At 36.5% G+C, this 27,821-nt stretch overlaps 1 protein-coding gene across 7 annotated transcripts in view; it reads left to right on the forward strand.

Annotated features, from left to right (window-relative positions):
• The window catches only part of SNTG1 (syntrophin gamma 1), a 316,811-nt gene extending 294,347 nt beyond the window's left edge, over window positions 1-22,464 (forward strand). For all 7 annotated transcript variants that reach the window (XM_067017514.1, XM_067017517.1, XM_067017513.1 and 4 more), the window contains 2 exons: window positions 3,394-3,504; window positions 21,265-22,464. In XM_067017514.1, coding sequence (XP_066873615.1) covers window positions 3,394-3,504; window positions 21,265-21,423 — 270 coding nt within the window. In that variant the 3' untranslated portion in view covers window positions 21,424-22,464. The remainder of the gene's footprint in view (window positions 1-3,393; window positions 3,505-21,264) is intronic.
• Window positions 22,465-27,821: the final 5,357 nt, after the last annotated feature.

Below are 27,821 nucleotides of genomic sequence, written 5' to 3' on the forward strand. Positions count from 1 at the left end.
CTGTGTAATAAGTTGTAAATCCATATAGATTGTGCTTTCTGGTGTGTTTGCCCCCTATGTTGCAAAATAGCCTTAGATTCCTAAGAAGATAGATGACATAGAGCTTAAGTTACCTTCATATGTAGACGTTATTTCATTTTTTGGAAGAGGAATTTTTCTGTGGGGCAAGAGAAATTAGGCTCTGCCCACAGTGAACCGATAAAGAGACGGATAAATGTGTAAGAGGTTTTTTGTTTTTTTGGTTTTTTTTTATTCTACTCTAGAGTTTTTCGTGTTTTATTTTATTTTATTTTATTTTTGGCTGTGTTGGGTCTTTGCTGCTGTGCACGGGCTTTCTCTAGTTGCGGCGAGCGGGGGCTACTCTTGGTTGCGGTGCGCGGGCTTCTCATTGCGGTGGCTTCTCTTGTTGCGGAGCACGGGCTCTAGGCGCACGGGCTCAGTAGTTGTTGCACACGGGCTCAGTATTTGTGGCGCACGGGCTCTAGAGCACAGGCTCAGTAGTTGTGGCGCACGGGCTTAGTCGCTCCGCGGCATGTGGGATCTTCCCGAACCAGGGCTCGAACCCGTGTCCCCTGCATTGGCAGGCGGATTCTTAACCACTGCGCCACCAGGGAAGCCCTAGAGATTGTTTTGCCTATTCTTGTTCGGTATGTAGGTTTTTCGTCTCATTTGTGCAGCTTCACTTTCCATTTATAGACATACAATTGATGAATTATATTTTTGAATAGTCTGCATCTAAGGAACACTTGATATCATACAAACACTTGATTCATTTGCTAACCTGAGTCCCTCAGTTGCAGCGCCCTCTGCCACCGTCTCTGGGGGATTCCAGCCGGCTCGGAAAGTCTCTGTGGTAAATGTCGAAAATATGGAGGAAGGGAAAACTTTTTCTTTTCCCTTCCCACTGAATTTCTCTAGATCATTGGCATTTCTAAACTTCAAGCCAATTCTAACCATGAATCTTAAACAAATGGATAGCTTATGGGACACTTTTCACTTGTAGAGAGAGAGTGAAAAAAGCTTAAAATAGCAACAGCATTGTAAAGAAGAAGAAATGATGAGTCAGAACAGACTATGCTTGAGAAAATCAGTAAGTTACTTTCCTGAGTTTCGTGTCTTGTACCAAACGGGGCTCTGAGTCTTTCCTCTATTTTAAGGATCTTTCAGGCTATTTGCAATGGAAGTTCAATTATAATCATGGTCGGTCAATGGGTCTTTGATGTTTGGTTAGGCAAATAATTGTAGAAAACCAAACAAGTAGGTTGGGCTAAAAGGAAGATAGGAGCCATGGAGCATGGCCGACTGGGGTCTGATTCCCACTTAATAGTTGTGAAGTACTATGAAATGTAGGTGATGTTTCCTTAATTGCATCCTCTGGAAAATGGCAGTGCCCTAGCCGTTGCAGGGATTCGTGGGAGGATGTGAAAGGCTCTAGACGAGCGTTACACTCACTGTAGGAAGATGACACATTCCCCTGAAGGGTGGCAGTGGACACCCGGAACGCTTCACAGGCCCTGAGTGAAGTCCATGTCGTCTCCCGTAAATGACTCGAGGTCAGGAATGAGGGATGGATTCCATACTATGCGCCTCATGATCTTCGCATGACTATCCTGCTTGATAATATTTTAGCACTTCATCTAAGTGGATTAATCACTGTTTGTAAGCATAGTTTATAAAGATTTCTCACTGGTTTAAGAATGATGACCTTAAATTATAAAACCCAAATGGCATTGAACCCAAAGGTTTTAGCATTTATCTGTTTGCCTGCATTATTTTCTTTTATTTTTTCCAAAACTGTTACAGCCTGCAGTAATTTAAAGACAGCATATCTATCATGAAGAGTAGTTCAGAGGCAAATGATTCTTTTGCAGAACTTTGTTTGTAGTCTTTAATTGTGAGCGCACTTTGGGTGATAAACTTTTACTGTATATTTTCCTATTACCCACTATGTTTCTTAACCCTCTTCAGTGACTTTATTACAACTACAGTTTATTGAAAACGCTGGGACTCCTTGCGTTGTTCTTCACACGTACGACATCTTTGCTTGCATATTTTAGTAACTTAAAAATATTTAAAGACATCTTTTTATTTATTAGGTTGTTAGGATTTTCCTTACACTTTACCGTATTTCCTGCTGTATTGCCACTGTTTGTTCTTTTTCTTTCACCCTCACCCTGATTGTACATATGAATATATAAATTCTTATTAGTCCTAAATCTAGAACTCCCTCTTTTCCAAGGTTACTAAATACTCACTTACCTACTACCGTGTAGTTCTCCTGGATTGTTTAAATTATTTCACTTTTTAAGACATAAAGGATTTTATTTAGAGGAAGTTGTGAGATAAAGGATATAACTCTTGTATTTTTCTTCCATAGAGTTAATTGCCCCAGATAAGTTTTTTGTTAAAAGATGCTTTACAGTAATAGACTTAAGTCAAACATTTAAGAGGATTTGTAATGACTAGATATTGGTTCTGTATAGATTGCACAGCCTCATAGTAAGAACAAAAGCAAAGACATCTACTTACACAGAGACTAATATCTTCAGAAAACTGACGGTGTCTTTTTTATCTTAATATATAATCAAATGCTTAATATATAAGAGCATAGATGTTTGGTGAATAAATAAATGAAAAATGAGCAGTATTCTGTATAAATTCATTATGCCTCATTATTATATATTACTGAGAATTTCCTCATCCTTATTTTTAAGGACATTATGCTTTTGCTATTTTATTATACTTTTAAAAGTGTAAACTTTTTAAATTAGCATGTAGGTTTCATACTGTCTAAACCTGCTGCTGCCACACTGAAAGATGGCTTTTAGCCTCATGATCTTCTAGACCAAGGTCCCGCGGATGGACGGGGCTGGTCCCATGAGATGCTCGTGCTGGCTTGTCTCATGAGGGCGCCATGGAAGTTTCCGTTGTGATCGGTTACTCAGGCAGACCTTTCATCTTGACAAAGACACGGGTTATTAGTTTGAGCTTCGAGAGAAAGTTCTACAGAATTATCAGTTGAAAATCACCTTATCACTTCTATGGATGAAAAACAAAGAAATGGAAAATAGGTGTTTTGCTGATTCACTGGCGTGGACTTATGCTTTAAGTGAGTTTGTTTCTATTTCATGATAATGTAAAACCAGATACGCAAATTGATTTATTCATATATATGTTTAAAATGACTATTTCATGGGGACCAAAGTTATTTCGGAAAATTAAAGAATATATTGAATACTAAGCCTTTGATAAGTATATTTGCATTTACTTTTTAATACTGGGACATAGGACTAACTCAATATGATTACCTTTTACCAGTTAAAAGAACAGTTTCTTGGTTTGAATATAGATATGAGTTGCATTGACTCGCCTATGTTTTTTTTTTCCCTTTAGGCAGTACTTTGGAGGTATAAGTTTTCTCAGCTTAAAGGTTCTTCAGATGACGGCAAGAGCAAAATCAAGTTTTTGTTTCAGAATCCAGATACTAAACAGATTGAAGCAAAGGTAAACTGAAACTCATCACAAAGACCACCTCTAGCTACATTAATGCCATTAAGAAAGAAAGGGGAGAAACCTTAGGAAACCCAAAAGTGCGAAAACACACATTCTCTGTTTTTACCTTGGAATATACTGCATGGCCAAAAGAATACATTCACGTAAAGATTTTAGTGGCAAATTTTCACTGAAACGCATACCTTAAAATAAATTACACACAACGGTTGCATTTCTTAGTTTTAATTCCCTACGAACTGTATCTGTGTCACACACTAAAATCATATCCCGGGAACTAAAACAGTCACCTTCTTGATGGCTCCACATTCTAAATAATAATTTAAAATATTCTGACTCGAGTTTATCATTATTTATTCCCTCTTTGTGTTCAGATATGAACACAAATCCCTAAAGAAAAATATTTTTTAATCGATTTATGTTTTCCCCATGTTATTCTATGTTAAATAAAATGAATAAATGAATGAGTTTTTTGCTTTGCTCCATGCAAATTTTCAGTATTCTGAAATTTATTAACTATGTAGTTTTAACTCATTAGAAAGATTCACTACTTTTATGCTTATGAATGTATATTTGTAAATATTCAAAATCTGAGTGATTTCCTTTACGCTTCTGTGAAATTCACAGCAACAGTCTTTGGGTTAGAATGAGTTATAAATATATTATTTCAGTGGGGAAGAAAATAAATAACGAATACCAAAGTGAAAAATCAATTCTATGGAAATGAAAACTGAGACATAAATTTTCAACTCTGGATTAAAATCACCGTAATTCTGTTACATTCCTATATGTATTAAATCCAGGGGGCGTCTTGGCCTGACAGTCAGAGCTTTCCGAGGACCGAGCCCACCTGACTCTCCCATCCACGTTTTTTGCGGCCCTGCTCTGTGTGCAGACCAGAAGCCCTCATTCTCCCTTTAACAAGACGATGCCTTTCTGGCCTTATACATCTGCTCATGGTTTTGTCTGGATTTCTCTGCACAGTCCCCTCAGCTCTTGATCTGAATCTCTCTACGAATACCCACCCGTGCCTTGTGTTTGTCTCTGACACCTCCTGGGCTGCAGGCTGTTTAAGGGGGGCTGTGCAGGCAGCTCCTTTCTGCTGACTCCGGTCCTCCTGCATTTCTTTAAAGCTTCCCTGTTCCAAATGGTCTTGCCTTATACTTGTCTCCCATCAGTGTGGACAGAGGCCTGGGTAACTTCACCCGCTCCGTCCATTTGCTTGTCTCCTACTTCTCACATCTACACCCCATCACAGCCCGTCCCTAAGCGCAGACCTTTCTCTGGGGCTACGGCACCTCTGCTTTCCCCTCCGGCTGCCGTGGTGGATCGTTACTCTGTGACACTTACACCGCTCTTTAAACTGGTTCCTAGTGTCACTATAAACAGTGCATTACTATTGTCCGCAAGTATGTATCTTTAGCTTTTGGTGGATTTCCCAATCTTTCCCACACAGGACACATCCTAATACGGGAGAATGGTGTTAATGTTGTCAGTTCTATACTCTTCTGGCGAACGTGGAGTGTCAGCGACTAGTTGATAAGTTTGATCTGATAAGTTCAGTTCCTTCTCTTCTGATATTTTCAGTGTGCTTACAAATCCTTAGTTGACAACATGAAGCAAAAAAGATAAATGCAGAGAAATGACTGCTAACTGTAGTATTTAGGCTTCAGTTTAACGTGGTGCATGTTATACATGCACCTAATTACACTTCCTTAACTTTTCTAGTCATTAGTTGTCTGCCAGCTTCTAAATCCTACTTTTTCTGTTTATAATGTTTTAAGCAATATTGCATAAATTCATTTAATAAGAAATAGTTTCAGAAGATATTTATTGAATGTTTTTCTTGAATGTAGAAGCAGTGATTTTTTTTTAACATCTTTATTGGAGTAGAGTTGCTTTACAATGGTGTGTAAGTTTCTGCTGCGTAACAAAGTGCGTCAGCTACTATACGTATACGTATATCAAGGCAGTGATTTTTCAATAGTGAAAAGAGCAGAGTCTTCAAACCAGTGGGACAATCTGACCATTGGTGAGTTGCCAAACTTCTTAAACGTCACCATCTGCTTCTATGAAATGAGAGAGAGTGACACCTCCATGGGTGACACTGAAAGCACCAAATTAAATATGGAGACTGTTTAACAAGTGACACTCGCCAGTCAGAACAGTGGCCAGCTCTATAGCACTGTTTAGCCATACTGGTGTGTATCACCTCTGCAAATATCAAAGCAATCATATTAGATTAAAACTAGTAAAATTGCTAACTATGCTATAGCCTTTAGAACCGCAGTTTGTGAGAAGTAGGCAAAAGGCCCGTCATAGGAGGAAAGCGAGGAGAATGCCAGCAAGGTATCACGTCACGGGACTCGTGGGACCATCTGTCGTAAGCAGGGCTTATGGTTGAAACTGATGTCATTTGAGAATTCAAAGTTTTCTCTGTTTAGGGCAGGACTTTTTTTTTTAATGAGAGAGTAGGAAACATGATATAGTGGAAAGAAAATTAGGATCAGGTAACCTTGAGTAAAAAAAAAAAAAAAAAAAACTCATCTTTACCATTTCCTGGCTATACTCCCAGGGGCAATTCATCACCAAATTATGACTGCTACGTTGCAGGGAAAGTGTACGGAATAAATACCCCTGGTATCTGGCATATGGAAGACACTCGATAAATCACTGATGAATGATTTCATCTTTAAAGAATGTAGCATAACAACTAAGGAAGTATTTTTTAAAATAGCAGTGTTATTATTAGGAGAGAAGTTAGTGAAGGTGATTACTTAACATATATAGACTGTCCTTCCCACACTTAAGAAATTCAAGTTTATAACCATAACCCAAATTTGGGTCATTTTTCACATGCTTTGGACAGTTTCTGTGTTTTGTTCATTTCTATTAATTTTTAAAATTTTAATGTGGGAAATTTGGCCTGTGTCCCCATCTCCAAGTCAGGGACAGGAGCTTCTCCTGTATATTATATAATATATAACTCCTCTTAATTTATGTATGTTGTAACATTGGTGTCCACTCTGTGTGGTCATTGTTCACTAGCGTGCCTTCTTCACTAGATCAAGAACTTTTAAGTGCAAGGAGTGTGTCTTACGACATATAATCCTAAGGCTTAACCTGATGCTTGCCTGGGATCAGGCAAGTAATAACTGTCTGTGTTTCACTTCATTTAATATTTCCTGGTACATTATTGAGTCACTGTCCCCGGTCTCTTTTTCATTTAGGCAAACAAAATTAGGTAGTCATAATCTGAATGGATGGATGTTGGACGATAGGAAGAAGTATTTGGAATTTACTTTGTGTAGCAGTGTGCTGAATCATTTATTCTGATTAACTATTATTTCCTTTCGTTCATTTTTTAAAATCTTGGTTTTATGTATACTTTTCTTCAACATAAATAAAATGCTGTAGAACTATTTATTTTAAAACATGTTAGAAAAATGTCTTCTGGGAAAAGTAAACACAGTTACCAAAAGGCACCAGAAACAAACCGAAAGGCCATGTGGACGTAACTCACGGGAAGCTATAAAACTGGAAGATGTTCTGTGGACCCTTCGTCCAGTTTCCCCCAGTGGGTAAACCTTATGTAACTATAGTATAATATAAAAGGCAGGAATTTTAACATTGACGCAATATGTGTACATTTCACGTCAGTTATAGCATGTGTAAATTTGTGCGGCCATATCCACGATCAAATACACAACCATCTTCCTCATGCTGCCCTGTATACACACCCCTCACTCCCACCACTCCTAGTTCCTAGAAACCACTAATCTGTTTTTCATTTCTATAATTTTGTCCTTTTGAGAATATTGCATAGATTAAACGTACACTATGTGAAGTTGAGATTGACGTTTTTCATTGAGCATAAGGCCCTATGTATGCATATGTATCATTTGTTCCTTTTTATTGCTGACTAGTATTCCATAATATGGAATATGGAATATGGACCTCGCTTTGTTTAACGGTTTATCTGTTGAGGGACATTTGACTGCAGTGTTTAGTTATTGCTGCTATGAATAATAGCATACACGCTTCCATGTAGACGTGACGTTTCATTTCTCTGGGATAAATGCCCAGGAGGGCAGTTGCTCAGTCATATGAAAAATGTTTATTTACTTTTAAGGAAAATGCCAAATTGCTTTTCAAAGTAGTGGTGACATTTTACATTCCCACTAGCAATGTATGAGAAACCCAGTCTCTCTACAGCCTCACCAGCATTCGAAGTGCTCACTACTTTTTATTTTAGCAGTTCTCATCATAGTCTTAATTTGCATTTCCCTAATGGCTGACAATGCTGACTAACATTTCACGTGACTATTTCCTCTCTCTCTCTATGTTCCCTTGGATGAAATGTCTTTTCCTGTTTTCTGCCTATTTTTGAATTGTACTTTGTGATTTGTTTTACTTAGAGTTTTATGAGTTATTATGTATTTTGTATATGAGGATTTGTTAGATGTGCTGTTGGCAAATATTTTCTTCCATTTTGTAATTTATCTTTCATCTTTTTAACACGGTATCTTGCAGAGAAATTAAAAAAATTTTACAAACCCAATTTATCAGCTCTTTCACTTAACAATTATAATTTTGGTGTCATGTCAAAAATTCTTCAGCACGTCACAGGTGCCGAAGGTTTTCTCCTATGCTATTTTCAGAATGTCTTATAAGCTTGCCAGGTACGGTTAAGTATATGACACATCTGAGTTCATTTTTTTTCTCTAAGTTGTGAGGTTTAGCTGACCTTCTCTGTTTTGCCTGTGGTTATCCAGTTACAACAGCATCATTTGTTGTAAAGACCATTCTTCTTCTATTGAATTATTTTAACAGCTTCATTGAAAATTACTTGGTCCTACCTCTGTGGTGCTGTTTCTTGCATCTATCTCTTTGCCAGTATTATACATTCTTGGATACAGTAGCTATCTAATAATCCGTGAAATGGATGATTCTGCCCACTTTACTGTTATTTTTCAGAATGCGTTAGCTATTCTAGTTGCTTTGTATTTCCACAGACATTTTACAATTACCTTCTCTATATCTATGAATAATGTCACTGCCCCTTCAGTAGGGATGGCATAACCTATATATCAATTTCAGGAGAATTGACATCTTTACTATGTTGAATTCTTAAAGCAATGAAAACAGAATATTTTTCTATTTTTTGACCTTTTGATTTATTTCTTCAGTATTGTGTAGTTTTCATCATATAAATCCTATGCATGTATTGTTAGATTGGCATTTAGGTAAATCATTTCTTCTTTTTTTGAGGGAATATAAATGATATTTTGAAATTTTTATTTTTCAAATATTCATGCTACAATGTAGCAATATAATTAGTGTTTATATATTTACATTGCATCCTGAATCCTGTATATATATACATATATATACATATACACACACACACACACACACACATATATATATATGCACTTAGTTCTATGTCTTTTGTTTCTATTTTTGATTTTTAAAATTCTTTGCATTTATTTACACAGATTGTTAAGACATATGCAAATCAGGATAGATATGTTCCTTTTTTCAGATCCGTATCACATTACAATCTTTTTCTTGCCTATTTTGTTGCCTACAAATTTAAATACCATATTGAATACCAGTGGTGAGTGCAGACATTCTTCATTTGTTCCTTATTTTAGGGGAAAGTCATTTAGCTTTTCACCATTAAGTATGATGTTAAATTTAGCAGTCTAATAGAAATTTTTTTCTCAGGTTGAGTTAGGTCCCCTCTATCTCCATGTTTCTGAAAGTTTTTACTATGAATGGGTATCAATTAATACGACAATGTCAATTTCCTTGCTTAGCTTGTTAATGTAGTGGTTTATGTTCATTGATTTTCAAATACTGACCCTGTCTTACATTTCAGGAATAAACCCTACTTAATGATGTGGAGTTTTTATATATATTGCTGAATTTTATTTGTCAAAATTTTAAGTATTTTTGCTTTTACATCTATGAGAGATTTGGTCTGTAGTTTCTTTTGTTGTTGTTTTTTGCTTATTTAAATTTGCTTTTTTTGGTACTGTCTTTGCCTGGTTTTGGTATCGGGACAAACTGTCTTTATAAAATAAGTTGAAAATGTTCCTCCTCTTTTACTTTCTGGAAGATATTGTGTACTATTTTTGTTGATTCTTTTTTTTTTAACATCTTTATTGGAGTATAATTTCTTTACAACCGTGTGTTAGTTTCTGCTTTATAACAAAGTGAATCAGTTATACTACATATACATATGTTCCCATATCTCTTCCCTCTTGCCTCTCCCTCCTACCCTCCCTATCCCAGCCCTCTAGGTGGTACAAAGCACCGAGCTGATCTCCCTGTGCTATGCGGCTGCTTCCCACTAGCTATCTATTTTACGTGTGGTCGTGTATCTATGTCCATGCCGCTCTCTCACTTTGTCACAGCTTACCCTTCACCCTCCCCATATCCTCAAGTCCACTCTCTAGTAGGTCTGTGTCTTTATTCCCATCTTGCCCCTAGGTTCTTCCTGACCTTTTTTTTTCTTAGATTCCATATATATATATGTGTTAGCATACAGTATTTCTTTTTCTCTTTCTCACTTCACTCTGTATGACAGACTCCAGGTCCATCCACCTCACTACAAATAACTCAATTTCATTTCTTTTTATGGCTGAGTAATATTCCATTGTATCTATGTGCCACATCTTCTTTATCCATTCATCTGTCGATGGACACCCAGGTTGCTTCCAGGTCCTGGCTATTGTAAATAGAGCTGCAATGAACATTTTGGTACATGACTCTTTTTGAATTATGGTTTTCTCAGGGTATATGCCCAGTAGTGGGATTGCTGGGTTGTATGGTAGTTCTGTTTTTAGTTTCTTAAGGAACCTCCATACTGTTCTCCATAGTGGCTGTATCAATTTACACTCCCACCAGCAGTGCAAGAGGGTTCCATTTTCTCCACACCCTCTCCAGCATTCATTGTTTCTAGATTTTTTGATGATGGCCATTCTGACTGGTGTGAGATGATATCTCATTGTAGTTTTGATTTGCATTTCTCTAATGATTAATAATGTTGAGCATTCTTTCATGTGTTTGTTGGCAATCTGTATGTCTTCTTTGGTGAAATGTCTAAGTCAAACTGGATTAAAGACCTAAATGTAAGGCCAGACACCATCAAACTCTTAGAGGAAAACATAGGCAGAACACTCTATGACATAAATCACAGCAAGATCCTTTTTGAACCACCTCCCACCTCCTAGAGAAATGGAAATAAAAACAAACATAAACAAATGGGACCTAATGAAACTTAAAAGCTTTTGCACAGCAAAGGAAACCATAAACAAGACCAAAAGACAACCCTCAGAATGGGAGAAAATATTTGCAAGTGAAGCAACTGACAAAGGATTAATCTCCAAAATTTACAAGCAGCTCATGCAGCTCAATATCAATAAAACAAACAACCCAATCTAAAAATGGGCAGAAGACCTAAATAGACATTTCTCCAAAGAAGATATACAGACTGTTGATTCTTTCTTAAAGGTTTAGTAGAGCTCTCTAGTGGAACCATCTGGGCCAGGAGATTTCATTTTGGGGATTTTTTTTTAATTATGAATTTAACTTACTTAGTAAATAGCTATTCAAATTATCTATTCTTATCAGACGATTTTTGGTAATTTTTACTTTCCAAGGTCTTCATTAATTTTATCTAAATTGTCAAATTTGTGTGTGTGGACTTTTCCATAGTATTTCCTTATTGTCACTTTGAAGTCTGCAGATTCTGTAATGACACCCCTGAGTCATTCCTGACACTAGTAATTGATGCCTTCTCTCTCTTTTTCTGTCAGGCTTGCTAGAGACGATTCAAAGAACCAGGATTACTTTCTCATTTATTTTCTCTGTTGAGTTCTGTGATCAATTTAATGAATTCTGCTCTTATCTGTCTTATTTACTTATTTTTGGTTGCTTTGGATTTATATTGCTCTTCTTTTTCTGATTTCACACACACACGGTGGGATTTTAAATTCGTTAACTTGAAACTTCCTTGTTTCTAACATGAACATATAATTCTATAATTTCCTTCTTAGAACTGCATTCACTGCATTCCACAAATTTTGATATATTGTATTTCTGTTTCCATTCAATTCAATGTGTTTTTAATTTCCCTCAAGGCTTCCTCTTTGACAGGTGGATTTTCTTTTTAGAAGTGTGATGTCTATGTTCTAAGTATCTGGGAATTTTTGTTGTATTTATAGAATTGATTACTAGTCTGATACAGTTAGTCAGAGAACATACTCCATATGATTTCACTTGGTTTTTGTTTTTCTTACAGTCCAAGATATGACCTTATCTCAAATACTATACTTGTATAAGACAAGTTGACTTTAAAACAAAAATTTTCCAAAGATAGAGAAGGGCATTATATAATGAAAAAAAGGGTCAGTTCAACAAAAAGTTATAATGATTGTAAATATATATGCATCCAACATCAGAGCACCTAATATATAAAAATATTGACAGATCTGAAGGGAAAAATTGACAGAAACACAACAATAGTAGGAGACTTCAATATCCCACTTTCAGTAAATCTGAGTTGTATTTTTTGAAAAGAAAAACAAAATTTAAAAACTCTTAGATAAAGAAAAAAGAGATATAATCAAATAAATAAATTCAGAAATGAAAGAGGAGACATTACAATGGATAACACAGAAATAAAAAAGGATACACCAACAAATTGGATAACCGGGAAGAAACTGATAAGTTCCTAGAGACATAAAAACTAAATACTGAATCAAGAAGAAATAGAAAGTCTGAACAGAATAATAACAAACAAGGATTACAAATAGTAAACAAAACTTTCCAAAAAGAAAAGCCCAGGACCGAAATGGTACATAGGTCAACTCTAAAAAACATTAAAATAAGAGTTAATACCGAACTTTCTTTAACCCTTCTAAAATATATAAAACACTCCTAAAATGAAGTTCTAAAGCCAGCATCACCCTGATTCCAAATCCAGACAAGGATTTAGAAAAGAATTAGAAAACCAGCATTAGAAAAGAAAACTACAGACCCGTATCCCTGATGAACACTGATACAAAAATTCTCGGTGAAATACTAGCAAGTCAAATTTGAAAGCATATTAAAAGAATTACGTAACATTTCCAACTGGAATTTATGCCCGGGATGTAAGTATGGTTCAACATACAAAAATCAAGCAATGTGATATACCACATTAACAGAATAAAAGATTTTTTAAAATATTTCAATAAATGCAGAAAAGCATTTGATAAAATTCAACATCCTTTCATGATAAGAAGTCTCAACAAAATAGGTACAGAAGAAACATCCCTCAACACAATAAGGCTATATTTGAAAAACCCACAACTAACACCATAATCAATAGGGAAAAACTGAAACTGTTTCTTCTAAGATCTGGAACAAGGCAAGGATGCCCACTCATGTCACTACTATTCAACATAGTATTGAAAGTGCTAGCCAGGGCAATTAGGCAAGAAAAGGAAATAAAAGGTATCCAAATTGGAAAGAAAGAAGTAAAATTATTTCTGTTTGCAGATGACATTATCATATATATATATTTTTAAAAACTAAAGACACCATAAAAATTGTTATAACTAATAAACAAATTTTACAAAGTCATAGGATACAAAATTAACATATAAAAGTCAGTGGCATCGCCATGCACTAACAAGGAACTATCTGAAAGGGAAATTAAGAAAACGATCCCATGAACAATAGCAACAAAAAGGAATAAATTACTTAGGAATGAACTTTAAAAGGTGAAAGACTTGTACAATGAAGTTTATAAAACATTGATGAAGGAAATTTTAAAAGACACAAATAAATGGAATGACAGCCCAGGTTCATGAAATATATTGCTAAAATATCCACATTACCCAAGGTGATCTATAGATTCAGTGAAATACCTATCAATCATAATGATAATTTTTCCAGAAATAAAAAATATCCTAAATTCATATGGAATTGCAAAAGACCCCAATTAGCTAAAGCAATCTTGAGCAAGAACAAAGCTGGAGGCATCACACTTCCTAACTTCAAATTGTATTACAAAGCTATAGTAATCACAACAGTATGGTACAGGTATAAATATAGACATATAGACCAGTGGAACAGAATAGAGATTCCAGAAATAAATCCACACATTTATGGTCAACTGATCATTGACAAAGGTTCCAAGAACACACAATGAGAGGACAGTCTCTGTAAAAAATGATGCTGGAAAAACTGGACAGCTACATGCAAAAGAAGGAAATTGGACCGCTATCTCACACCATACATAAAAATCAACTTAAAATGGATTAAAGACTTAACTATAATACCTGATACCATAAAACTCCTAGGAGAAAACATAGGGAAAAAATTTCTTGACATTGGTCTTACCAATAATATTTTGGATATGACTCCAAAAGAATAGGCAACAAAAGCCAAAATGGGCAAGTGGTACTATATTAAATTAAAAAGCTTTGCACAGCAAAGAAAATAATTTTTTTTAAATAAAAATAAAAAGGCACTCTACAGAATGGGAAAAATTATTATTTGCAAGCCATATATCCAATAATGAGTTAATTTCCAAAATACATAAGGAACTCATACATCTCAATACCAAAATTACAAACAACTCAGTTAAAAATGAGCAAAGGGTCTAAGAGACACTTCTGAAAAAAAGAAAGTTAAATAACTAACAAATGTACGAGAAGTTGCTCAATGTTTCTAGTTATCAGGGAAATGCAAATCAAAACCACAACGAGATATCACCTTACACCAATTAGGGTGACTATTATCAAAAGGACAAAGGATAACAATGTTGGCAAGGATGTGAAGAAGGGAACCCTGTGTACTGCTGGCGGGAATGTAAATTGGTACAACTCTTATGGAAAACAGTATGAATATTCCTCAAAATAATTAAATAGGATTGCCACATTATCCAGCAATTCTACTTCTGGGTACATTTCCAAATAAAATGAAATCTGTCTCTTGAAAATATATCTGCACCCCCATGTTCATTACAGCACTATTCACAAGAGTCAAGACATGGCAAAACCCTTAAATGTCCTTTAATAGATGAATGGATAAAGAAAATAGATCAGATAGATGGACAGATAGATAGATACATAGGGATAGAGGTATATGCATACACATAAAATGGAATGTTATCCAACCTTACAGAAAGAGGACATCTTGTTATTTGTGACATGGGTGGAGCTGGAGTATATTATGCTAAGCAAAATAAGCAAGACACAGAAAGAAGTACTGCGTAATCTCGCTTACGTGTAGCATCTGAAATAGTCACGTTCAGAAGCAGAGAGTAGAATGGTGGTTGCCAGGGGCTCGGGGGGAGGGGGAGGGACGTGGAGTGACATTCGTCCAAGGGAACAAAGCTTCAGTTAGATAAGATTAATAGAGAGCTAACGTATAATGTGATGATTGTACATAACAATATGGAATACTTGAAACTTGCAACGAGGATAGATAGTAAATAAACCACCCCCAACACACACTATAGTAGTTATAGAGGTGATGGTATATAAATTAGCCTGACTGTGGTACACTTTTTACAATGTATACATATATCAGAACATCAAATCATGCACCTTAAATACATACAGTGTTATATGTCTAAAATATCATAATAAAGCTTTACAAACGAAAACTTGAACCAATGTTTTAAATATGGACACTGTTGCAGGGTTTCTTTTCTTTTAAAAATGATTTTAAAAGTGATAAAATGATTTAGCAAATGGACTCAGATCTTGCTATATGTGATAAGTAGACAACTTTAAATAAAACACGCTCTAATAATACATTAATACATCCCCAGTTACAAGGCAAATACATTACAACCAGAGTTTATTTAACAAGAGATATTGTTTGTTTGGGGAACATGAGTGTTTGAGTTGCCATATGTTTTACAAGATTAAAAGTTCTAAGTAGTGTTTAAATTTTGGGTTGTGAAAAGTCTCAGAAATACTGAAAAAAGATGGGAGTTGTTTTTGTTGTTGCTTTTGTTGTTTTATGGCTGTAGAAGGACAATGTTATAATACAAAAGCCTGTTATAGTTTTTTTCTCTGAAAGTAGAAATTCATAAATTCTCACTTCGTTACTCAGAAAGCTTAATAAATTTCCCATCTGTTTTCCAAAGCCTCATTAAACTTCCCAGAACTTTCCTAGAAGAACAGGGGAATGGTTCCCGATTGAAATCATGAGTAATATTGTAGTTATTTGACAATTTATTTAAAAGCTTATTTTACTGTATTGGGTACTTTTTAAAAAGTGCTTAATTTATGTTGCTAACATAGGTACTAGTACATCAAGGATTACTACAATATACTCACGGTTGTCCATGACTAAAGTTTCCAGGTAAAAAATACATTTTTGTTTGCTAGTTTTTTTTTTTTGTTTTTTTTTTTTTTTGCGGTATGCGGGCCTCTCACTGTTGTGGCCTCTCCCGTTGCGGAGCACAGGCTCCGGACGCGCAGGCGCAGCGGCCGCGGCTCACGGGCTTAGTAGCTCTGCGGCACGTGGGATCCTCCCGGACCAGGGCACGAACCCGTGTCCCCTGCATCGGCAGGCGGATTCTCAACCACTGCGCCACCAGGGAAGCCCTGTTTGCTAGTTTTAACATTTATTGTCTTTAGGTATATCTATCTTTAAATTGTAATTGGAGAACATGGCTAGACAATCCCCTGACTTGAAACCAGGCTGCCTTCTAAAAGCACTGTTGTCGCTTTAGGCGTTGAAACCCATGACCATCCCCCCATGAAAACACTGGTATAATAGTTCCTAAACTACTGTGTACAGCGTATTAATCCGAAATTCCTGGATTTGAGGTCTGGCAGCCGAGGCAGTACTTTTTGTACAATAAGAGAAAGAGAAAGAAAATTGCTTTTTTATTTAGTGGAACCGTGCAGAGTTTGGAAACATTTCTGAATAGACTTCTTCCCCAAAACCCTTCCCTGCCCCCAATCTCCATGGCCTCAGAGACTTCAAGCTGCCATAAGAGACCTTCTCACACGATATAAGGTTTAGCAAGACTTATATCCGAAATGGAGGATTGAGTTCCCGTAATGCTACTTTCCAGCTATTCTCTGTACATCTTCATTTCCTCATTATAAATTGTGGATAAGTGTCTGCCTAAAAGCGTTGCCCTTGGGACACTGTGCTCCCTGGTTTGACGGTAACGCAGCGAATGGACCATTTTGTATGCTCAGTAAGCATCTGTCAAAGATCCCACTGAAGAATTCATGGTGCGCTGAAATTTGCCTTTTGGAAGAAAATAACCAGTCATCGAAGCAAATTCCTATTTGGCATTTGAGGTCTCATAAACTAGGACGTTTCATAGTCACAAAACTGGGCAGGTATTGAGGATGAAAGATCTCCCTCTGCATAAAAGATGAAGGGAGCAGTTTCCTACCTATCCCGCTTCTCACAATTTCTGACTCTTTTTGGCATCTGGAACCAAAGGTTTTCTGAAACACCAAGACCTTTCTGCTTTCCCTGAAAACTCTCCAGAGCCCCAGCTGTTTAGATTATGGGGAAGAAAAATGAGGACAGGGCAGAGGCTCCTTCTTGGTGATGCAGGTCCTCCATCAATCCTGTTTGGTGGTGCCTCATAGTATAGAGGAAACTGGAGCAGCTGGAAATAAATCGGGGAAATTAGTCATTATGTGTGTATGTCTGTGTGTGTGTCTGTGTGTGTGTCTGTGTGTGTGTCTGTGTGTGTGTCAGTTATATACCACTTATTTCATCTAAAATTTTATTTCATATGATTGGATTAGGAAAAGTAATATGTGATAAAGAAGAACTCTGGACAGGATATTCCTGTACCTTTAAAAGAGGCTCCTGAACTCCTGGGAATCATGAGGGGTTTGAATCATGTTTATTTCTCACTGAGAAGGTTTTTTCTCCCTGTACATAATTTATTTTTCAAGCCTCTTATATTCTCCACAGGGATATTGACTTTTATCTACCCATGTGTGTTAAGAATCCAAATTATTCTCTAACTTGGTAAACTAGAAAACTTAAACTGGCACTTTTTAGGTAAAACAAATACATTGACCGCCTCGAGAACAAGTAGCTGTTAAAGGGAACATGTCCACGGTATGATGCATGTTTCTTCCTTTTTGCCAAAAGTCACCATTTATCTATAGAAGAAATGTTATTGTATTTTTATTTAATAGAAGTAAAAACGTTTTGAAAATCAGAATTTTAAGAATAAAGATACACTTGAAAGCATTTTCCAAGGAGGTAAAGTAACTCAAAATAATCAGGCCTGGTGTTATCGTTTCATAATTTTAAAAAACCAAAATTACAAAAGTCATGAAAGCATTTGAAAATGGAAAAAAATAAACTGAATTTGACCTGAAAAATTAACTATTTGATTATGAAAACAGTAATCATTGGATCTGCCTGGAAGCTCCCTGGGAAAGCCCATATTTGCAATGCTTCTCATTACTTGACGTGACTCAGAACTTGTTCATTGGGAAAACCCACCCCAAGGTATGTACTGAAAACAGCAGCAATTTCTGTAAGACTACCGCGAACTGCATTGGTGATTCCGGGTGTAACAGGGATGAGGTGGTGTCTCGCTGTGGGCTTGACTTTCATCTGTCTGGTGAAGACTGATACTGGTCATCTTTCAATGTACGTGCTGGCCATCTACACGTCTTCTCTGAAAAAATGTCTACTCATATCTTCTGCTCATTCTTTAATCAGATTGTTTTTTGCTGTTGAGTTATATGAATTCTTTGTACGTTTTGGGTAATAAGCCCTCATCAGATATATGATTTGAAAATCCTCCTTTCAGATGCTCAACCAAAGATCTTGGAATCATCCTTGCCTCAATTTTACTTTCAATCCCACACATTTTTTAACTGAAAACTTTACAACTTCTCTTCTTTCAGTCTTATTCCCAAAGAGTTTATTATCAACAGTGTGGCCAGAATTATCATTTTAATACTCAATACCAATTCTTGTCACTCTGTGCTGGAAAATCTCCAGTGGTTTTCCATGGCGATCAGTAAAGCTCATAAAGGGCTCGTATGCACTACAGTTTCTGGCCTGAGTGGTACCTTTGACCTCATTTCCTATTAATTACTCCATAATTCACTCCATCTCAGCTCCGATAGTCCGTGGCTTTCCTCAAGCTCTCCTAGAATGTCTCTGCCTCAGGGCCTTTGAAACTGACTTCTGCAGGGAGTGTTTCACTCGCAAACATCCAGATGGTTTACTCCTTTGCCTCGTTAGGTTTCACCTCCCGGACAATATGAGTCTCCGTGTCCTGCAAGCCCTCCCACGCTCTGCTCTCTTCCGTGTTTCATTTTCTTGAGTATACTTATTATTATATTCAGAAATATTATATTTAACTTGTTTATGCCCTTATATGTTGTCTCCTGCCACAAGAATGTAACTCCCATTAGACCATTTTTTCTGTCTGTTCTGCTCACTACTTTATCTTTTCACCAAGAAAAAGACTAGATGCATAGTAAGCACTCAGTAAATATTCATTGAATGAATGAATGATTAAATTTTGAGGAGAATTATGTTTAGTGAGATTCATGGGGTTCAGAAGAGTTCTATTACAAGGAGATGGTAAATAGCTTGGTGGATGTCACCTGTGGATGCTCAGTAGATAGGTAAATTCTGTAGGTCAGAATTTACATTAGAAATGAGGGAAGGAGTGTTACTAGTGTATACAGAAATGCAAATCGAAGCCTTAGGCGTGGATGTGATGACCAAAGGTGACCGCTGAGCCCGAAGGAACTTGAGTCAACTCTGGAATCAAGGACCAAACTTGAGCACATCTCGGCCTCTTGTTTTGTCTTCTAATTACCTATCATTTCCTGCCTACCCACATCCAAAAAAAGGTGTAAAAATTTTAAAGTGCCAGTCAGCATCAAATAATTGACATATACTTGACAAGGTATGAATCACTGAAAATAGTAATCATCCCCCAAATATCTATATATTTAGACTCTCTGTTTTTTGACAACCAAGATACAATCTCCAATTTAATAACGTATGGCAAAATTATTTTTGAGAAAAAGTTGTTATATTTTTGCCTCGTTGCAACGTTCAACAGTATTCTCCCCTTCACCAAGAGTAAATTGTATGTTCTTTATTTTGTTTTTGAATAATATACAAGCATATCTCATGCTTCCCAAAACTTTCCCATCCTTTGTACAGCTAGTGGATTTTTAGGGGTTGACACTGAACGTGTTCAAAATCTGCACATGAAATAAGCTGGCTGCACAAGGAATGAAGGGGTGAATTGGGGGGATTGAATTAAGGCCACAGGAAACTGGCTCGGTGGCCAATAACACACTGCAGTGGCACGAAACAGGTTGCTAAAGCTACAGCTCCTGAGGTCATAATGACTGAGTAAAATCATTTTGAGGTGGAATCATTTGAGGAATTTCAAAGAGTTAAACCGGATCTTTGCTGTTTTAACAGTTGCCACAGGAAACTGACTGAGATATTCTGAAGTTTTGGAGGGAATCACTTGGACAGCATAGCTATTTCCTCTACATTGTACCGAACTATGGATCGATATTGTGGGTGACTGTCGTCCTATTACATATCTGAGAAAGTGCTGCTGAAGTGAACTAGTTTATTTAAATGGTTCCTTGGTACATGACAGATATTACAGTATGTCCTAAGTGAATGAATACTTTATATTATTTTCCATCGCCCCATACCATGAATTGAAAACACCATCAGCAGTGTGCCTATTAATTGCAATTCTGCATCCTTTATTACGAATAGGTATTGATATGGCATCAGTTTTGTCAGCAATTCCATATGGTTTATTACGCTCTAGTTATCCTCTTTGTGACAAGTTTATCAAATAGACCTCATCAAGCACGTATTTTCATTTTTCTTCTCTCAATCCTTTTGGAATTAGATCATTTTTATGGGACTATTGATGGTTTCTCATAAAAATACTTGTGATGTCAGCTTTCAAAACCTATCTTGAGCGCCAACTCATGATTTTACAGCTAATCTGATGTCATTTGTGGTTTGAAGTAACTTCTTTCTATTTTCATTTCAATATATATGATTTGGTGCTACATTTCCTTAAGTACCCAAATGGGAAATATATTTCCAAAAATCCAAACAGTTAGTGAGCCCTGGCTAACTTTTTTTAACAACCAAGCATGATAATCGGAATTAATTAAATTTAAAATGAATGCATTCATTATATTTTGGAAGGGAACCATTTGGCTCCTAGTGCCTTAAACATTCATATCCCTTTGCTCTCAGTATTTCATATTCATTGTCCTATGACAAACAGCAACATATTCTAGATAGTGGTGAAGAATACTTTTTAATTACTCCAATCCAAATTTTTCATTTGAATTATGTGTAAAGAGATAAAAATACTTTTAAAGCTGCTGTTTCTCTTTACTGACACTGTGTCAAAAGTGGAATTTTAATCTGGCCACATATATTTCTATGCAGCATTTATCAATATTGAAAAGACTCTCATGGGTGATAAGAATGCTTAGTTCTTCCGGCTCTCGGGCCACCGTAGTTTGAAGTAAATTGGCAATGCATTTGAAAGTCACATACTGAACAAAAATGCCTACAATTTCCGTAAGTTAGATATCATTGATTCTAGTTAAGTTTGGTGCACTTGAAAGAAAAGCTCTAGCTATTAACGAGCTGTGTAGTTATTTTCCATTTATTTTCAGGAAGCTGGTCTTTATTTTATGTGGTCCATCTCTCTTTCCGTCTCAGGAGCTGGAGTTTCCGAATCTGTTTGCTGTTCTCCACTGCATCCACTCGTTCTTTGCCGCCAAGGTGGCTTGTCTGGACCCTCTCTGTCTAGGCAATCAGGCTGCTGCTTCCGTTGCCCCCAGCTCCAGCATGATGAGCAGAGCCAAGTACATGACTTGACAGCCTGAGCTTGGCACCCCTCTTACCTTGACTTATAAACAGAGCAATCGTACTCGTCGCTCTAGACACTGGAGAAGCAATCACATCATCAAGTCAACAGTGAAGCCAAGGTGAAATTGCAGCAGAAAAGAAGGTCATACGGATCTCAGAAGCATCCGCGTTTGGAAGGCCTCTGGGAATCATCCTGAATGAACAGGGTGGCTTTGCTCTCCATCGGTGGGCCCGTGCCAGTATGTTGCATTCATCGGAAGAGAAGACGAAAGAATGAATGACTCCAGTATGTAAATAATATAAAAAATTGCAAGCTCCCTATAAATAAACATACCCATTAAATGGTCATTCCTGCATTTTAGATTATTTGGTGTGACAAATACATGATGGACCTGGCCAGGAACGAATGCCCCATCATGGCATCAGGAACAACAGGAAGGAGACAGCTGCACAGAGACCAGCAGGCCAGACCCTCGGCAAAGAAGAAAGCGCTTTAACTCACTGGTGTGGATTTCTCCTTGTACCCTCATCCCATGATTCGACACTGGCACTCCAATGTTCTTTATCTTATTGTAGAATATTGCTAAGAATTGCAAAAGGATCATTACATTTTACCTATGGTAGACACAATGTGAAACAGACTATTTCTTCCTTGCATCACTGACACTGAGTGTTTTATTTGCAGCCAGTGTCATTCAACGATGCCAAAATGTGTTACTTTAATGATGAATGAAGGAAACATCCATGAACCTCTTGTTCTTTCCTTCATTCGAGGAGATTTATATTTTACCTGGGATTTATTATTAAATTAAAATTTCATGAATTTTCAGTGACCCCCAAAAACTTTTGTAGAGAAAATAATATCAACCCATGTGGTGTGAGAAGCAATTCTTTGTAATCCCGACCCTACCTGTTAATGCTGAACCACAGTGTCCCTAGGAAGTATTCTCAAAGCTGTGACTTAGGTTGGGTGAATGACATCTTTGCATTTTAGTTAGAGTTTATGAGAGAATTAAGGTGAGATATGAAAATAAAATTTAAATTTTCTGACATCATGTCATGAAAAGTGATTATGTAACGCCAAACTGTTTGAGTTATTTTAGGCGTCTTGTCTTAGGAATGTAAGTGTGAAGAGATTGGAAATTGGAAAGCCCCGAAGCTGTGTGCACACAACTAGGATCCCAGGTGTTACATAACTATTTGCATAACATTTTCTTTCCTTCAAAGCAGCTGTACTGAAATCTGCTTTTAAACAACCACCTCCCCATTAAGGAAAAAAATTGCTTTTTTTAATATACATGTTCCCAACTAAATCAAACATTGGATCCTTCCTTGTGAAAATGACCAAGTATCTAATAAGGTGGATTGATTTTTTTTTAATAAGAAGGAAATAAGTCACTCAAGAAGGAAACAACATTATTTGTAAAAAGTACACATGAAAATTATAATTAAAAAATAAACATCAAACTATTTCCATAATCATTATAAATTATTAATTCACTTTGCATCTGATTAACTCTTAAGTGCATTAAATTGAAAAGGAAAAGTGAAGGTTCACAGTTGTACCTGGACAAGTGTTAAGTTCTATCTAGGATGAATTTTACAAAGAACTGGGGCAGGACCTCCCTGGTGCAATGCTTAAGAATCCGCCTGCCAACGTAAGGGACACAGGTTCGAGCCCTGGTCCGGGAAGATTCCCACATGCTGTGGAGCAACTAAGCCCATGCGCCACAACTACTGAGCCTGCGCTCTAGAGCCCACGAGCCACAGCTACTGAGCCCGCGAGCCACAGCTACTGAAGCCCACAGTCCTAGAGCCCGTGCTCCACAGCAAGAGAAGCCACGGCGATGAGAAGCCCACGCACCGCAACGAAGAGTAGCCCCTGCTCGCCGCAACTAGAGAAAGCCCGCGCGCAGCAACGAAGACCCAACGCAGCCAAAAAATAAAAAAATAAAAAGAACTGGGGTATACAGTTTAATATAATTTATATTGAACATCAAACTAAATACATATCCCTAATTGGGATAACATGGAATTATTGCTCACTGTGTTTTGATCAAACAGAGCAGTCCTTTTATTGGGTTGGCGTTCGGGCTTGTCCGTCAGATCTTTTTGGCCAGCCCAGTAAAATCAGAAGCCCACCAAAACCAGGCTTCAGGAGGCCACCAGCTCAGGGGGAGGAGTGGAGGGAGGGGGCAGCTGCCTTAGGATCCAAAGCGGCAGCGGCCAGCTCATCACAGACCCTCTGTTACCAGCTCGAGTTTCGTGTCAGCCCGCCCCGCGTTAGGGGGACGTCTGTGTGTCCGTGGTGTGAGAAATCAGTGGGTCTACAGGCAATGTGAAATGGGCTGCTTAGCCTAAAGAAAGAAAAAGAGTTTTAAAACTTTCTACAAGTGTAATGTAATCATTAAAAAAAAACAGTCAGGTTTTGTAAAAGCTCCATTTAAAAAATACAAAAAGGCGATTAATTCAATATCCTTTTTGTGTGTCGTAAAAATCTTCTAGGCTGTTCTCACGTGTATGATAAAGGAAAAGGTGCACAAATGAGATATGTGTGGGTATATATCTCCTTGTACAACACGCACACACACACACGCACATAATAAAATGCTAATCCCATATTATATAGAAGAATATATTTCAAATAAATATATTAATATACTTTAAATTTACACTGTAAATTGTAGGCTGAATTAAAATTTATGATAACACCATACTGTGTTTATTTTTGATACTCTTGAAAAAAAGCCACGGGCCCAAGTTGCTACTTAACATGATTAGTGGAGAAGCCACCTACTAAAAAATATTATTTTGATTTTCCTCAGTTAGCAAATAGCATTGAATGTTTCCTTTCCCAGTGCAATGAGTAGACACTGTCAGTTGCTACAACTTGGACTGCTGGAATGAGAAAGTTTAGAAATGAACGAAAATACTCAGATAAATCTCTATTTCTCACGTAATTTAGGTTTAGATGCATGTGATTTAGTCATCATATCCTAGTGTGTACTAGGGCACATTTTAACAACAGAATGCTTAATTATGTGTTAACCTCTCCAGTGCCTTGGTATATGTGTGTATGTGTGTGTGTGTGTGTGTGCATACACATTATACATATATACACATATATGTATACATATGTATGTATATATATATACACACTAAGGGTTATATAATGATAGTGTACATAGTACAAGCTTGAAGGGAACATACATTATACGTACTTGGGTCAGAGAAGGGAAATCTTTGCTAACTACTATAATCATGTATTTTGCCTGATAAAGAAGAACAATTCATTTAAGCTGAAGTATATTAAAGCAGGGGCATTTTTAATTGGTTATATTGCAACAAGTATTCATTTCAAATACTTTAATAGATAATGTAAGTATACTGTGTACCTCAACGCGTACCATCCAACACTGTTTTTAAGGGAAAATAATCCGCGTATCATTTCTTGCCCATTTTCCAGGCATGTACCAACTAAGCGTTTTAAAGCCTTTGATCACAAAACTCATTCGGCGAGAAGAAACGTAATTCCCTGAAAATAAATGTCAATCCCATATTCATTAGGTCAGCAGAGAGACTTTCCTTTTGTCCATTAGTTTAAAGGTAGAGATTTCCCTCATTTTCTAAAGCAAAGCTTGTCATCAATTTTGTTTACATGGCATGCTGGATTTGAGAAATGCTTGATTTATTACTGTGGAAAAGTAATCATCCTAACAATGATTTCGAATTATCACTACAAAGCATCAATGTGGGGAAGCTTTAAAAGCACAAGGACGATCTCGTGCTTAACTTTTTAAGGTAAGTGTCGATTTCCGATAATATTAACACACATGTTGCTACCCTTAATACTGAAGTCCTGATGAGTCTCCACAAGGAAATGCTTTATTCATTCCTCTAAAACTCTTGTTTATGATTTATTCTTATTCCTGAATACTTTAAAATCATAATTCACTTCTTTGCACATTTGAAGTTCCTTTTAAAGATAAATAAAATACTATAAATGTTATATATTTTATACATATTAAAATGCAATGAAAATACCAGAAATATGAAATGTATTTATTTCATTTTTAAGTGTTTTGGTGGATGTTTGTAAAAACATTACCTGTGTTTTTAATTAATATCTGTGATAAGAGCTCATCACTTTGTTCTTTAAGTTCATTAATGTACTACTAGTAAAACTGTACCTTTTTTAATGATGCATACTGGAAAATAAAAACAGATACTTTTTTCTACATCTGTGTTTTCACTTCTTGGGTTTGATTTGTAAGTTTTACAGATATTTAGAGCATGACCTTGGAAGACTTAGCCGCCATGAACAGGGCCAGTGGTGAGTGGCCTGCCTTGGGTGCATACCTCTTAAGACATGATTTCTTCTGGTCCATCAATATTTATGAAGATTACCTATGTGACCCCTAAAAGGCCTTAAAGACTGAACAAAGGTGATATTTGCCAAATTACTTAAGCAATCAGAGTTACAACATTTGAAAGCAAGACAACTTTGATAGCCTCACAATGGTCCATTATGAGCTGAATCTATACGGAGAGGACTGGTCTGACTGGGCATCTTCTGCTGGTCATTTGTACCTGAGAAGAAGCTCATCACTTTATGTCATAAAAGACCACAGTTGTCTTTCAGGTAATTACAGTGCCATAAGCGTGAGTGATCACAGAAATGATTTGAAAATGACTCTGATATCTACATTATTCTAGTTGTTGAATGTACATCTTTACCTTCTCTCATTTTTTAATTTCAGAAAAAACTCTGCTGAAAAATTAACACAAGTTCACCATAAATAATGAAAGCAATTAAAAAGAATACAAAAAATTCAAATAGATATCATATTAAGTCTCACCACCACAAAAACATAAGCACAATTCCTTTTTGATGAACTTTATTCTATACATATATCTATGTTTACATAAAGGTAAAAAGAAAAATAATTAGTCGATGTACAACTACATAGATTTAAATGCTTACGTAAATATATTCCAGCAAAAAATACAACATAAAATAGATAGATTACTATGTCTTGGAGGAATATATGAGCAAGAATAGCAAAATGTGAATTTTTGAAAGTTACCTACATATTAGCAAAAAGTGAAATTATGAATATATTTTAAGGGGATCGTGACCTCAAGAATAATCTCTTTTAAAAACTTTTTAAGATAAATTGAGGCAAATTTTGGACATGACAAGAAAAATCAAACTTGTCAGAGTGTAGTTTTGTAAGTTCTGAATAATGAGTATGATTGGGAGCCACCACCAAGTTCAAAAGGCAGAAGAACAGTTCACTCTCACCTGTCAGTCCTCGGTGTCATTTTCTAGGCAAGCCTCTGCTACTCCTGAACTTCGTCAACTGTTCATCTGCTTTATGCCCCATAGGTTTGCCTTTGCAAATTGAAATGTATGGGATATTGTCTTTTGAGATTATTCTCTTTTGGGGGATCACTTCTCTCAAGAAAGTCTTTCTGGGAATGTTCTCTTAAGAGGATACCTGAACAAAATCCTAGCAAACAGAATCCAACAGCACATTAAAAGGATCATGCACCATGATCAAGTGGGGTTTATCCCAGGGATGCAAGGATTCTTCAATATACGCAAATCAATCAACGTGATACACCATATCAACAAACTGAAGGAGAAAAACCATATGATCATCTCAATAGATGCAGAGAAAGCTTTTGACAAAATTTGACACCCATTTATGATAAAAACCCTCCAGAAAGTAGACATAGAGGGAACATACCTCAACATAATAAAGGCCATATGTGACAAACCCGTAGCCACCATTGTTCTCAATGGTGAAAAGCTGAAACCATTTCCTCTAAGATCAGGGACAAGACAAGGTTGTCCACTCTCACCACTATTATTCAACATAGGTTTGGAAGTTTTACCCACAGCAATCAGAGAAGAAAAAAGAAATAAAAGGAATCCAAATCAGAAAAGAAGAAGTAAAACTGTCAGTGTTTGCAGATGACATGATACTATACATAGAGAATCCTAAAGATGCTACCAGAAAACTACTAGAGCTAATCAATAAATCTGTTAAAGTAGCAGGATACAAACTTAATGCACAGAAATCTCTTCCATTCCTATACACTAATGATGAAAAATCTAAAAGAGAAGTTAAGGAAACACCCCATTTACCATTGCAAAAAAAGAATAAAATACCTAGGAATAAACCCACCTAAGGAGACAAAAGACCTTTATGCAGACAACTATAAGACACTGATGAAAGAAATTAAAGATGATACACCATATACAAAAATAAACTCAAAATGGATGAAAGACCTAAATGTAAGGCCAGATACTATAAAACTCTTAGAGGAAAACATAGGCAGAACACTCTATGACATAAATCACAGCAAGATCCTTTTTGAACCACCTCCCACCTCCTAGA

This window comes from Kogia breviceps, chromosome 17 (assembly GCF_026419965.1).
Source record: "Kogia breviceps isolate mKogBre1 chromosome 17, mKogBre1 haplotype 1, whole genome shotgun sequence".
Classification (NCBI taxonomy): Eukaryota; Metazoa; Chordata; class Mammalia; order Artiodactyla; family Physeteridae; genus Kogia; species Kogia breviceps.